Source organism: Fundulus heteroclitus, unplaced genomic scaffold (genome assembly GCF_011125445.2).
Source record: "Fundulus heteroclitus isolate FHET01 unplaced genomic scaffold, MU-UCD_Fhet_4.1 scaffold_40, whole genome shotgun sequence".
Classification (NCBI taxonomy): domain Eukaryota; kingdom Metazoa; phylum Chordata; class Actinopteri; order Cyprinodontiformes; family Fundulidae; genus Fundulus; species Fundulus heteroclitus.
In genome coordinates this window covers 1,458,308-1,473,728 of record NW_023396813.1, presented here as the reverse complement: position 1 = coordinate 1,473,728, position 15,421 = coordinate 1,458,308, and the positions used below count along the sequence as shown (strand labels likewise).

General features: G+C 40.0%; 1 protein-coding gene across 3 annotated transcripts in view; it reads right to left on the bottom strand.

Annotated features, from left to right (window-relative positions):
* zfr (zinc finger RNA binding protein) overlaps nucleotides 1-15,421 on the bottom strand; it is a 72,595-nt gene continuing 57,174 nt past the window's right edge. For 2 of the 3 annotated variants that reach the window (XM_036130966.1, XM_036130967.1), the window contains 7 exons: nucleotides 15,042-15,192; nucleotides 12,354-12,495; nucleotides 10,337-10,434; nucleotides 9,393-9,488; nucleotides 2,496-2,607; nucleotides 1,528-1,625; nucleotides 1-1,065 (listed from right to left, as the gene is read on the bottom strand). In XM_036130966.1, the coding sequence (XP_035986859.1) occupies nucleotides 886-1,065; nucleotides 1,528-1,625; nucleotides 2,496-2,607; nucleotides 9,393-9,488; nucleotides 10,337-10,434; nucleotides 12,354-12,495; nucleotides 15,042-15,192 (877 nt within the window). In that variant the 3' untranslated portion in view covers nucleotides 1-885. Of the gene's footprint in view, nucleotides 1,066-1,527; nucleotides 1,626-2,495; nucleotides 2,608-9,392; nucleotides 9,489-10,336; nucleotides 10,435-12,353; nucleotides 12,496-15,041; nucleotides 15,193-15,421 lie in introns of those variants that run through there. The other variant, XM_036130968.1, reaches the window with a different exon arrangement.

Genomic DNA, 15,421 nt, shown 5'->3' with positions numbered 1-15,421 from the left:
TTCAGCCATCTAGAAATTAATTTATTCTGCCAGCGGAACAGAAGTGCAGAACAAGGTACATCAAACATTCACAAAAGAAACCATAATAGAGGGCATTTACATCCCCACTGCCTCCAGAACCATCCATGCTCTGTAGTCATATTACAAACCTTGAAATAATTTAGCTTCTAACACAACAGGCTAACCAATAACATTGCATTTAACTAATAAACAAATTTAAAAAGTGATACAGTATATGATGTCAAATGTTATTTCATAAAAGAAGAATCAATCTAATTTAAAGCCATTTTCTATTAATAGATTAGAAATACTAACAGGTACATATGAAAAATTAACAAAACCATGTTAGTGCAGACAATTTCACTAGCTATGGAGATAAATGAAAAAATGTAATTTTTGCGTGCACTGTTTTGTCGGTGACATTAAGCACCGAAGCGTAACAAGACCACAGCGTTAAACAACAACACCTGCATTTAGCAGAGTTTGTCTTTTACAAAGAAGCTTTCAGTTGGCATACCTGCTTCACAACAGCAACAACACAAAGCTCTGGTTAAAACTATACAGATGAAAGCATTGACAGTTAATGTTCGTCTGAGCCCCTTCCAGCTTCACATCACGCAAAGCCACAGATCAGGTGAGAGGAGCAGCAGCAGTACAACAACTGTCTTCAATGCTTCTGCGCAAGAAGCAGCTTTGTCAATAACGAGCATTCTGAAAATCAACAACTAGAAGATCACAGAGCTTTACATTTGTGTTTGTAATACAGAGTTAGGTTTCAAATACACCGTTTTGTCAAGGAACAGGAACCAGCACACACGAGACAGGCAAACAACATTTTAGGTCATTTTTCTATGTAGGTTTCCTTTAAGTGGTGATGGAAAAGCTTTAATTATCAAAATCTTTTTTGTCTTTTTTGCCTTCCCCCTCAAAGCTGTCTGTTCCGTCACTGTTGTCATGACGTCGTTTCCGGCTGTTGCGAATGTTGAAGCGAGGGTTCATCTGCGGCAGAGGGTCCATACCCAAAACTTTATGAATCTGACGGAAGGCCAGAAGCCTCAGAGCAAACTGTAAAACCAGACAACATCATAAAGCTACTGCCACTATGTGAAGATATTTTTAAAACAAGAGGACAAACCAAACTAAAACAGAGTTGTTGAAGTGGGATTTGTTGCAGGTCTAATAAGAGCCTTCTGGCTGGAAGCCTCACATCATTAGTTCTGAATAAAGCACACAGGAAAAACCTGCCAGCGCTTATCAAGTTGGGTTTTCTGCTTCCAAATAAAAAGGGGAAACAACTCATTTTGATGAAGGTAAAGTCAGACTAGAGGATCTATAACTTTCTGAAGTGTGTTCTGCTCAGAATAAGCTGACTATAGAAGATTTCACACATGCTGTAACTAAGGCAGCTCATCGTTGCCCAAATCTTAATCTATTGTCATTATTTAGTACAAATATTTACAGTTCTATGAAAAGTTGTTCTTTCATAAAGGCAAATAGCTGAAACCAACTGCTAAAAGGAGTCTGTACCTGAGCACTTGAGGTTATGTCCTCTCTCTGCTGCTCTCCCAAGGGAGCGAGGGTATCCACAGGTTTCTTCTCACAGGGATCCAACAAGCCTGGCCCACCTGCTCAGATAAAAAAAAAGCAAGTTGTTGTGTGTTAAGGGAGTTCTGAACAGATAACTGACTTCCCTGAGTTACTGAAGAAGGAGATGTTGGAGTGACACAGTTCCAGCACTTTATTGAGAAACAGAGCAGAGCAACACATGGACAAAGTATTCGCGCCTAGCGTCTGCAGCCTAGCGTCTGCAGCCTAGCGTCTGCAGCCTAGCGTCTGCAGCCTAGCGTCTGCCTGACCTCGCTTTCAGCTCTCCCTAATACTGCACCGTGGCCTTGGCAGGAGACAAAACAAAGACAGCCTATCCTAGACAGTCAGCCATACAGTGTTATGCTGCAGCATTCGGCCTTGCACTCAGTAACAGTGGATTACATACACAGACATCTTGTCTTCTGGCTCTGCGTCCGAGAGGCAACAGGTCACTTTGAATGTAGGGCAAAGATTAATACAACAATATGGAATCCACGCTTAAAGAGTTCATGGTCAGTAAAATGACTGAATAAACGCACCAATCCCTCTTGCTACATGTCAGTGTGCATGGTAGCTGCTAATGTATCTTCCTTTGTTTGGACGAGTAAAAAAATAAAAGCTGATTAGAAATGTTGTTCTGAAATGTGCATTGTTTAGTAGCCGACTACTGCAGGAGTCTTCCTAAATCTCAAGCCTGAAATCACTCTGCCTGCCGTCTACTCTTGGTAAGATACTGTTTATAGCTACAAGCACATTTAAAACTGCACAAGAGAAAAGGACTAAATAGTAATTTTCTTCATGTCAAGTTAAACTATGAATGCAAAGTATTGCTCCTTGTGGCCGGGCCATCACAGAACCATCATGTTTCATTAGGCAAGCAGAACTGAAGAATGCTTTAATCATCTCACCAGGAAGTAAAATTCCAGAAGAAATGCATTCAAAGACACGCCTCAGGGCATCACCGGGGCTGAGAGGGGCAGAGGCGCTGTTTATGGCCTTCTCAACCAGCAGCTCCATTGCCTGCATGAAAAAACACCATATGTTTGTTTCCTTGACATAGAAAGTAGTCCTGAACCAGTGCTCCTCTGATGTTTTTTTGTATGTATACCATGTATCTGAAACCGCTAGTCAGTGATGACAGATAGCCGGTCACACTGGATGGAAAAGTGGCCGATTCTAGCACCTCGTACTTGAGCAACCTGCAGTTGGAGCGCTGGAAGCCTATCCTCCTAAGCTCAGTGCAAATCAATGACCTACTCGTCACTTCCTAGATCAGGGATGGGCAACTTCCATGATAAAGAGGGCCACATTTTTTTCAGCACGACCATTGGAGGGCCACATGACCACGCACTTCAAATAATTGGATATGAAAGACGCTACAAATTATTCTCAATAAGAACAAATTTTAGATGAATTTATATCTGTATGTTTACTGCACCAACATATAACTATTTTCTGCATATAAATGCATTTTAATATGTCCTTAAGCAAAAGACAAACCGTTTGTTTAAAAAAAAAAAAAATTGCAAAAAGGAATTTAAACTCCATATCAATGCATTCAGGAGCATGGGTCATTTCAAATTTACAAGGAAAGAGGCATAAAACAGCACAGAACTTAACTCAAACAATAATGTGTCTATCCAGAAACTGTGTGGGGTTTCTTACAATACTGAATGCTCTATAATTGTATTTCTGTTACTTTTTGATTATGCACATCTGTAAGCTTTTTATTCTGAAAAATCTAATGTCCCATGCTCCTGAATGCAGCATAGCTTTCTGACGCTCACGAATGCATCACACTGGTCTATGAACGCGGTGCTGCACGTTTGATCTTCTGCTTAAGACAAAGCTTTGCAGTTTCAAAACTCACATCAGCTCTCACGGTTTATGTTGTGTGTGAATGACAAGAGACCAAAAAAAAAAATTCCACATGTCCGTACTTCTTCCAATTTTGTCTGAAAAATGTGAAAAATGTAACTTTTAAACTTCTCGTCAAGTTTTCCCTTTATTCCACTGCTAGTGGCCAGGGCTCTTGACTTTCTTCCTCGCTGTTGCAAAGCGGCCCATGCCCGCTATTGTTTGGGTACGGCCCCCTATCGGTAAAAAGTATAATTACATTTTTTTTTTTTAATCATTATTAAATTATTATTGATCTAGTCGCGGGCCGCACTGAGTGATGACGATGCCGCCTGTTGCCCATCCCTGGTGTAGATGATATTGTTTAGTGTGATTTGTTTACTTGGCCACCTGAATCATGATAAACAGCTAATGTTATTTCTTTGGAATGAGTTTCTAAGCGGTTATATATGGTTGGAAGCTGAAACCACCATCCTCGCCCTCTGTTCAGTGTTGGCTGAGAGGAGTTTCCTGTCCTCCGCTGCTGCACGCTCATCCGGGAGTGAAGGCTGCCGGTCTGACTCCATGCAGTCTGCTGCGTTTACTCTGATAGAAAACTTTTAGGCATAAAACTGAACTTGACTGCACTATTTTACAAAGCCGCTTGAGGCAAATTCTTTATGATTGGATGCCACATGAACAAACTATATTAACCACATTATGGTTGTTGTTTTCCTAGCAACGCTAAGATTCGTCAAATCACCAATAAAATCTTTAAAATCCAGCATAAAGGTGAACGTTTGATCAGTAATATTTGATGCCATAACCACACAATTGGTGGAGGGAAGTCATCATTTATTTCTTCAGTCAGTAAACCCTTCCTTCACAAATGTTTCAATATTTTACCGACATACCTTGGACAATAAGGGTTTAAAGAAAAAATATTAGAAGCAAAGGACTCATCTGAATCAGACTTGAAGCTCTTAACAGTTACAAAGTGGTCAGAATTGGAAAAAACAACAACAAATCTTCATATAACTCCACACCCAACCTCAACACTTTTCAGTGTAAAAAGTTCATTATTTTCAGGATCAATGAGGTGTTATAAAAGTGAGACTTTTAATTTTTTAAAGAAATTGTACTTTCTACTACATGTTGGGGCATGTCAGAAGAGAGCAAGAGAGCAGGTAACAGGAAGGCTCAACAGAAGTCAGCCAAGTAATTGTAGCCATGATAAATGCTAATATTAACAATTTTGCTTTATTTAAAACATTAGTCAAGCCATGTTTTACAGCTACTGTGCTCCCACATACTTGGCATGAGGTGGCTTTAAAGGCTAAAGACATTTGAATGGGGATGTTATTTATGCTAATACTACAAAGTGCTGTGAAAAATGATTGAAAGATTTATTCTGCTTTTCTTCTTTGTCTCAATTAAACGTTTCAGCTTATCAAACAAATGTTAACATGTGAAAGATCATTTGAGGAAATACAAAAAGTAGTTTAAAATTTTTTTTTAATTTATCACAGAAAAAAAAAAAGCTATCTTCTAGTCCTAAGTGGAAAAAGAATGGCCCCACAGCATGTCCTCTGGCCGCCATTATCAAGGGGGCAGCTCTGTGCTTGCTCAAAACCTCCTGACCTGAGACAAATTCCAAGGGGAAACACTTCTCCCCTTTGGAGAAATTCTTTCCTGAGAAATGCTGTTTAGCAGTTTTCATAATTTTACATAATTGTAGAACCAAGAAATCACTTAAATTGGACATATAATGCAAAATCCACTTTTAAACCCTTAAATACATTTTGTTGTGTACTTAAAGTCTCTGAGAGCAGAACATCAGACTGCACTCTGTCCAGGAGTCACGTAGATATCTTTATATTCAGTTTGGGACAGACTTTTAATGTATTCAATTTTGTATTACTTTTTTCAACAATTACGTCACAGTATTTGCTACGGAGCTGCTAAACTATGTCATGGTCTTCCAGCTAACCCATTTCAAAAATTTGCCATCTTAATTCTTGCGCTGTGTGACCTGGAAGAGGGCGGGGCAGAGACAGCACCAAAACGAGTAGCTCTCAGATGAACCTCAGAACAGACATTTGTGCTCCATCATACTACAATCACACTTACTGCTATTGCCTAATTACACACTAATTCTCAGGAATATCAAATTGTACATTTCTGTTAATGAAGCCTCAAGATCGTTGCACAAAAATTACATCATTACTTGAGATTCATGAAGGAGGGAATAATCCATGTAACATGGCTCACATCATTCGCAAAGAGACTGATATCAGTCTGACTGATATAATGGTAAAACATGGTGACAATGAAAGATTCTTGATTCTTGAGCAGGTGTGAGACAGAGACTGTAGGGCAACAATAACGAGGAATTCAGACCAAAGCATTGCTGCTTCACTTTATCTAGACTACAACTGAATGATTTCAATGTGAAAGGAAAGCATGACATGTCCCCTTTAAACCTGTCTAACAATGAGAAGTAGACTAAAAGATCCTAAAAAGCAGCACACCCAACCCCAAAGTAAAGTTATTCAAGAACAGATTATAAACAACCTCGGTGACGTCTATCAGTCTGATAAAAAAAGCTTACAAAAAGGTAATTCTAAGCGGCATTATCCATAAAGGTGAAAAACATGGAAAGGTTAGAAACCCTCCCAGGAGCGGCCAGTCTACCAAAATGACTCAAAGTGCAAAGTGACCACTTATCCAGGTTACAGAACAACCCTGAAGAACATCTAAAGGTCTGCTGGCCTCACTGCTTATGTTAAGGTCAGTGTTCATTATTCAGTGATAAAGTGACTGGAAAAAAAATGTCTTAATGGGAGCGTTACAACAGCAAAATAGGCATTTAAAATAACATAGTGCCACAGAACGCAACCTCAGTCCTTTACTCTCTGGTTTTTGTGTTTCTGCCTCCATTCAGCCATCATTTTCACTACAGAGACGCTCCTAAACATTACGGTCCTCTCTAGACATCTTTTCTCCATTTTTAATCAACTGTAACTTCACTCAGTTCTTGGCTGGTGGCACTTTGGTAATTACTCTGGCAGAAATAATCAGAAACACATGCCAGGAAAATTAACTCATGAAGCTTCAGTAACGGCGGCTCCAAAAGTTGCGTCGGAAGCATTTGAAATGTTGAGGGACACATTGGCTAGGGCAGGAGTGGCTGAAGTGTGCTTTACCAACTGCATGCAGCTTTTCCCTCAGTCTGATGCAGCTCATGGCGTTTTTACTGGTCTCTTCACATTTTTACTGCAGTTAGTAGAGCATTTTATTTCGAAAACTCTTTTTCTTTTGAAAAATATAAACTTCCACCACCTCCCTTTGACACATGTCTGAAGTTCACTTATCTCTAGTTACTTCAACTGAACCACTACCAGGGGAAGAATGTAACTATTTTTTTATCTTCTTCAGTTACTGTAAGTCCCCAAAGTACAACACACACATGTATCAACAATATAGCGTTGCAACAATTATGTGTGAGGGGACGTGTCCCCTCCACCTTTGAAAGCTGTCCGATTGGACCCCCTCACATTTACAAAATTGACAACCCTTACGCCGTTTCTTTTCCTCCCCGAAACAATCCATTCCACTTGACTGATAGGAGAATGCTTATATATATCTAAATCTCCACTCCATGTTTTCCCAGTTACTAACAACACCTCACCACACTGCTGCTTCCTCCAAGCATAAATAAACTACATGGGAGCTGGAAACTGCGCAAGGTAACGGCAGTCCCAGTGACATCTCACTCTGTCTAGCGTTTGCTCTTTTAAAAACCTTTTTTTTTACATGAGCTTAAAATGAGCCCTGGGTCATGTTAAATGACTGCTTAACTAAACAAACTCTACTTAACTTTGCTTTAATAGTATGACTGTTTGAAACCCCTGATCCCACCCCAGACACAATATACACCAGAAGATTCCCAACAAAGAAGCAAAAAGAAAGTCAAAGATTCCCAACAGGACAGTTGTTCTCTCCCAATGTCATGTTTGTGCAGTTAGCTGTAGGCTGTCACCCGTCCCGTAAAATATGAAATCGTCCTTTAGTTGGTTAATGGTGCATCCATTTTGAAGCAATGCAAAATAATTTGTTCCGTGTTATGAACATGTCTGTGACACGCATTTCAAAATCTAGTCTAACATGAAAAAATTAAACCCAGGAAATAAGGCAGGACCACCTCACCTGCGTGGTTTCCATGGTTGCCTAGAAACAAGCATCACACACACCTGTTACACACTCCGTTCAGAAGACTCAGAAGCGAAAACCCTCGCAAACATACAGATGGGTGTGAGAATAGGTAAATTACTAACCGAAGAGCATCAGTGAGGACAAACTCTATACTTTAGCAGTCTATGAGCTCATTGGGTCCGGCTGAGATGCTATGTGGGGTTATTAGTAGCATCTCCAGACCTTCTGCGTTACATTAACACACAGTCTACCATGTATATAGCTTTCTGTATATACATCTATTTTGTTTTGCCTACACCATCAACACCTAGTCAAATTCCTTGTAAGTGTAAACCTACTTGGCAATAAACTTGATTCTGATTCTGATAGTTGTAAAGGATCAGCTGTGACCTAGATATGGAGTCAGTTTTGTTTGCTTTTTTTTAAACAACTGCGTATAGTTTTCACGGTGTTTGCAGTGGTTTATATTAACATTTAGGCAAGATTCAGACATTTTTGTGGATATGTCTGTTTTACTATGGAGACAACAGTAATTAAGAGATTTTAAAAATAGTTAAATTCACTTCATCCATACTAGTGGTAAAGTTTAGTAGACTCCTCCAAAATGTTTGTGTTCAGCAGACATTTGCCATGACCCACGGCTCATTTTAAGGCCATGTAAAAAAGTTTTAACCAAAAGCTTAATGAGCCAAAAGTCAGTGGGACTGATGTTACCTGGCCCAGTTTTCAGCTGCCATTCAGTTTATTTATGCTAGGAGAAAGCAGGTGCAGTGAGATGTTGTTGGCAACTGCGAAAACACAATCCAATCAATCTTGTGCAATGGATTCTTTCGGGAATCAAAAGAAATGTTTTTTTCTTTTTTTTTAATGTGAGGGGGTACAATCAGATGGCTTCTAAAAGGTTGGACACACAACTGGACATCTATTGTGAAGCTGAAGACGTTTCACTTCCCGTCCAGGAAACTTTCTCAATTCAGTAATGTTTGGAGAAAGCTTCTTTTTTTAACCTTTTTGGGATATACCGTTGCATTCAGTCCACATGGATCCTCGCTGACTAACAAAAGGGACAAAGTGCCGCTTCTCAACTCTAAAATCTCAGACTGTTTTATAGTAAAAGTAACAGACGAAAGAAATATGAAAAACCAGAGACCAACAAACCAAAACCGACTAAATGAGAGTTCAAATTAAGATCCAGTGATAAGAACAGCACCTGAAGATTTCAGCACTTGAGCAACCATTTGATCAATAAGCCTAGGCTCATATCAGATCCTCAGTTTCTCAAACTTCAGTTTGTAATGTTTTAATTCAAAGATATCCTGGAAAACATTCCATCATAAGCTTTATTCAACTTTAGCAAAGTGGCTGCAAAAAATGATGGGAAGTCTTACCTGTGTAAAAGGGTTATCATATGATGTGGTGAACATCATGAGAACAAGTCAAGTAAGACTTGACTTGTTCTAAAGCAGTGGTCTCCAACTCAAATCCTCCATGCCTGGAGTCCTGCAGCTTTTACTTGTGTCCCTTTGTCCTGCACGCCTGAATCAAATGGCTAAACATCTTCACTAGTTGAGTGTTGAAGCAGAGACACACGCAAGAGCTGCAGGAGACCGGTCCTCCAGGACTGGAGTTTGAGACCATTTTCTAACGGGCAGACAGAAACCAACAAAAAGGAGCGCTAAAAAGTATTGCATATCTGCCAAGTTTATGATCGAAACATTTTAGGTTCAAATGCTCTTCATTTTATGCATACTTACCCATCCAGGGAAAGGTGACCATGTGGGGACCCGTTGACAGAGGTCTCTCAGAATCCGGATGATGATCACACAGGACTGAAGACCATTGGCTCTAGCCTTTTGATGCAATACAGTTAGGTTTATGGAGTGACCAAGATTGACGGGATAAATGGACCAAACAACTGAATCAGTTACATTACAGAGGTCCAATCACTACTGTGCATAATGGAAGCTTTAATACAGTTCAATATGTGTATGCCAAAAATGTGCATTTAGCTGCCATTCCCAGTAGTCTTGTACCTCACAGTTAGTAAAGGAGTTGTGAGTTTACAAGATGCACAAGAATTGAGGACTTTTCTTGCCATCTGCTAAACCCTGACCCCATATTTATTGAATTTTCTCACAAACGGGGACTGAGAAGTACAACAGTCCACCTGAGAGAACAGTCTAGGGACTGAAAGAAGTAAGGAAATCTGATTTACTTTGCCCATGTTTTTGCTCAGGTAGCAAAATCACAGGAAACTACTCAGATGTTCCCTTTTCTCTCAATCCCTATTCTATAAAAAGTTAATGAAAACAATACAAACGTTGGACATAAAGGCATTTTGTGCAAGTTATTTTGCAGCCTTATGGAGTCACATGTAACTAATGCAGAAGTTAAAATGCAGACGATAATACAAGGATGCCAATTCAGAGTACAGAAAAGGTTTTATATGAAGGATTCAGATGGGCTGAGATTTACAACGATGTATAAATAAATATCAATCAGATCACTGTACAGTGGCATCCTTGAATGTAGAGTTTTCTTTGTTCAAATATGAACATGTGTACTTTTCATTACAAGAAACCAAGTTTTGAAAAAAAAAAAAAAAAAAAAAAAAAAAAAAAAAAAAAAAAAAAAAAAAAAAAAAAAAAAAAAGTCATCTCATAAGGCTACAAGGAGAAAGTAAAATGATGTTCCGAACCTGGAACCACTTAGCGTGGCGCAGAGCAGCCAGAGCGTCAAGGCATTTTTGCCTGTCCAAGACGTCCGCTGGGTCTTTCACCAAACCCGAGGTTACATCTAAAAATGGATTTCAAGTGTCAAAACGGTGATGAGGAATGGGTGTTTGACCAGGTCAGCGAGGCTGGCATAGAACAAACACATTGCCACACATACCAATGTTTCTAACAGAACTTCAAACTTATTTTTTATTCAGTCATTAAAAAGACAACAGTAAAGCCTGACCAGAAATGACCCTGCTGTAGAAGGAAGCTGATGAAAGCTGGCAGAGTGCATCATCTTCAACTCATTTTTAAATGGGTAAGAATTTACTGAATCAACATATTCACCTTTGTTTAGTTCAAGGCTTGAGTTTTAAATTAGATTTAGACCAATACCATTTTATCAGGCAAGTCAGAAACTCAAATCTAATTGTTTTTTTTCTATGACAGCATTTGTTCATAGTATAAGCATATCCATAGTGACTGATCAGTTATATAAACTAAAAATTTAAATAGAAGAAGTGACCTGATAAAAAGTGGCATGTCAGTAGTAGGTGTGGCAAAGTTTTTGGGATGTGAGAAAACCTTGGTCAAAAATCCTTCCGAGACTGTTGGGTCCTACTAAATAACTGTAGGAAACAATCCTCTGAGGGTGAGTGAGTGGGTGTATCATGAAGGATCATCGGATCTTGTGGAAAACCATATATTACTAAAATTTGAAAAAAGAGGAAGCAATGGTTGCCAAAGAGGAAGAAATGTCAACTACCCAGAAACAAAAAGGGTTAGATATCACTGCATGCATACCTAACATCAGTAAGCTGGAATAAGAGCCAGCAATCAGTGACTAGAAAAGGCTGTGCTCCGATGCAACCAAAGATTCCTCAACAGTAACCTTCTTTCCTGAACTTTATACAATACTCCCCTAAGAATGGTGAAAACAATCAGATTTAAAACAACTTGGCTTCATCCTTTTCTAAATTGGTTCAATTTAATGATCCGTGTTCAAAGGATTTATTCTAATCGTCTAATTGCCAGTAGATTCTAAAATGGCAAAAGGTTGTCAGTCTTTCAGAAGAATCAATCTCAACATGACCCTGAGGTCAAATTTGACTCTTTGTGGAAAAAGAAGTCAACTCAGGGGAGCACTTCAGAACAGGGGCCATAAGCATGGTGAACCATTCACCTGCACACAACAAGATTTGTTTCCTGTGGGAAAATTACATCCATTTCCTCTGCCAAAGCTCAACTTGAGAAAGTTACACAATTAAGGTTCCACTGCACCATTGAAACAAATTCAGTTTGAGGCAGAAAAGCTCCTCCTGTTGTCTTGTTCTTTGTGAGAAAATTGTCCTCTTAAAAGTGATCTCAAAGTAAATGTGGGGAAAAGATGTAATCATGTCTTCCATTGAGTATAGCCAACAATACAAATGGAAACAATCCCCTGGAACACAGGAAACAAAATAGAATCTCACCTTGGAATAACTAGACTTAACACAAGGCAAACACTGATCATGCTTTGTTCCAAGGATAAAAGAAAGCCTTTCAGAGGTAGAAGTCACAGAGCAGAAGGTGGAAGAGCAACACTGCTGGCACTTTCCCTTTAGTGCTTTCATTTGATACACAAGCTGATAAGACCCATAGAACCTCAAAAAGATTACTGGTAATCCAACTGGGCCATGGGTCCTTCATAAGATCCTACCTTAAGACCAATAAAGATTCTGTTCCAAAATACTGTTTAAAGAACAAAGGAAAATTAAGCTTTCCTGCACAGTGAGGAGTTATTTATCATGGGCTCTCACAGTCCATATGGTGTTACCATTCAGGGAAAAAGTCTTATACAAAGAGCCATTTGTGTTGATCTAGCACAGGAATCATTGAGGAGTGCCAGCAGATCAATGCTCTTTGGGAAAATCAACCAATATACTGAAACTGATTGCATAGAGAGAGCAGAAAGACAGGAAATAAATGCAATGGGGAGGCTGTGATGTGTTTTCCAACCTCCTTCCCGGCCGGTTTCCTCTCTGATGACAGGTGAAGTTAAAGTGATGGTCACTTGCATCTTTGGCTCAGTGCAAGATGTCAGAACTATGGCCGCTTCCTCGACCGATCCCTTGACCTCATATTTGTCTGGTGTTACCAGCTGCAGGAACAAAGAAAAGTGCAGACACAAATAGCTGTTACTCAAAATTCCCTGTTACTATCTTGTCGGCTGCCATTGCTCCTCGACGGGAACATATTTAACTTTATCGCTATTGTGGAAACTAATGTTGGTCATGAAAAAGTGGCGCCCGGGACAGATTTCCAGCTCAATTGGTGGGAGAGTTACCTGGTTAGTTAGATACTCAAAAATCCAATCTTACTTTGGATCACTGCAGCTTGGCAGCTAAGTGGTTTCTTCCATGATTGCCCTCCATTTAGTTCCATCAGTCTTTCCATCCGCATCCCCTCACCGTGATGATATACTTCACCATGGAAATGGGGAGTTCAGGATGATGTGCCCTGTTAATTTAACCCCCACACTATGCATATAGAAAGGTTCTGTTTGTTCCATCATCCGATCAGATCCCCTTTTGCCTTGTCCCCTCCATGCTCTTTGACAAACTAAACTTATTGTGGCTATTTTACCCCCAAGCAATGAGCCTTTCTAACCAGTTTCCCATGAACTACGGTCAGCCCATTCCCTGTCACTACTGGAGGAAAGCTTCCTGACCACTTGATGGTGCATTCATGACCAAGTTTAGTATGTGCAGCTCCTCCAGAGTTACCATGAGCCTCTTGGCTTCTTCTCTGATTTACCTTCTCCTTTCCTGGGCTGTAAACGGAGTAGACTTTTATAGAGTGGCTTGCAAAAGTACTTATACCCTTTGAACCTTTCCACATAGTCACAGTACAACCACAAACAATATATTTCATTGGAATCTTATGTGAAAGACCAAAAACAAAGTGGTATACAATTGTCAAGTGGAAAGAAAATTGTACATGATTTGTCTTTTTTTTTTTTTTTACAAATAAAAACTGAAAAGGGCATTATGCAAAAGCATTCAGCTCCCCTGAGCAATACTTTACTACTTTTTGCTGCAATTACAGGTGCAAGTCTTTTAGGGTCTGTCTATGCCAGCTTTGCACATCTAGTGACTGATGTTTTTCCCCATTTTTCTTTGCAAAACAGCTCAGTCTCAGTCAGATTAAATGGAGAGATTTGCCACAGATCCTTCATTGGGTTTTGGTCTGGACTTTGACTAGGCCATTCTAACACATGAATATGCTTTGTTTTCTAAACCATTCCGTTGTAGGCCTGGCTTTATGTTTAGAGTCAGATTCCTTAGGTCGATTCCCCCACCTGTGCGCTGTGGACCTCTGCGTTTCTTCCAGAGTCACCATGGGCCTCTTGGCTGCCTCTCTGATCAGTGCTCCCCTTGTTCAGCCTGTAAGTTTAGGTGGATGGCCTTGTGTTGGTAGGTTTACAGTTGTGCCATACTCTTTCCATTTCCAGATGATGGATTGAACAGTGCTCCGTGAGATGTTCACAGCTTGGGAAATCTTTTTATAGCCCACGTCTGCTTTAAACTTCTCCACATCTTTATCCCTGACCTGATGATGCTGTTGGCTCCCCAATAAACACTTAACCAAACTATGAGGCCATCACAGGGCAGCTGTGTTTTTACTTAGATTTGATTATGCACATGTGGACTCTATTCAGTCATTAGCAATCATCAGGCAACTTCTGAAGGCAATTGGTTGCCATCACCACATTGTTCAGTTTTTATTTGTAATTTTCTTTTTAAAATCATGTATAATTTGCTCTACTTCACAATTGTATACCACTTTGTGTTGGTCTTTCACACAAGATTCCTATAAAATATATTTATGTTTGTGGTTATAATGTGACAACATGTGGAAATGTGCAAGGAGTGTGAATATTTTTGCGAGCCACAGTAGCACTTTTATCACTGAAAGCCAGTCTGTCTCCCACGTTCAAATATTGACCAAATGACCTGCAGTTGTACAGTGCTGGTGGCAACCTGGTCTTTAGCGCCTTACTCTGAACGTGGAGGTGGGAAGCTCCGATTCCCAGATGTGTCCTCTTCCCACTCATGCACAGCCGCTCCACAAATGTCAACTTAAGTGCACCGCCATGTCTTAGTAGGTTTTTCAGTTGTGCCATACTCTTTCCATTTCCAGATGACGGGTAGAAGAGTGGAAAACTGGGGATAGTTTTAAACCCTATCCCTGTTTTAAACTCCTTCACAGCTTTCTCCTTGACCTGTCTTGATGTTTGTTCACTACTGTCCAGCAATGTCTAGATGTTTGCTTGTTCCAATGCACCTGAATCAAATGAATGGTTCGTGACTGGGCTGCTAAAGCCTTGAGGACCTGCTCAGGAATTAATTGTGCCAGGGTGATGGAAAGGAGGCTCCATAGATAGTCCACCTTGGGGTCAGCAGTAAGCCTGACTTTCTGGACATGTCCCTCTTGGAGGAGACCCTGTGGCACTACCTGAATCAGTTGGAGTGACAAAGTTCTACCTTGGACCTTCCATATAAATATTGCAATCTGACAAAATGTAGGTCAATTTCAATAACCTGGCAAAGAAATGGATTTTACTACCAACTCAGCACAACTACTTTATAAAACAAGTAACCATTAACATTTTTGCAACATTCAGAATATTGATTTGATTTGTACTGTTAGCTGTTTGGGGAGGTGCTCCACGATGCAGGTCAGGAGGCTCTCTGTCGGCTTTTCAGAGCAGAGCAGGACTAGGTTGACATTCTTGTCCCCACGAAGCAGCAAGCCTTTAGCCAGAACTCCAACCCTCATCACACCCTTCAGGACTCTGGGGGTTTGGGAAGGAAACGTGGCAATGTAAATGTGCACAAACCAAACAGGTAGCAACAAAACTCACATGTAAATTGAAAAATTTAATTGTGCATTGCAATTAAAACGCAAGGATGGGCTGAATTTGCGGCACTAAATACAGAAGATTTACGATTCAACAAAACTGCCGACATCTAAGCTTTCCCCCTGGTTGCCGAGACCAGTTTATTTTTAACTTGACACGCTGC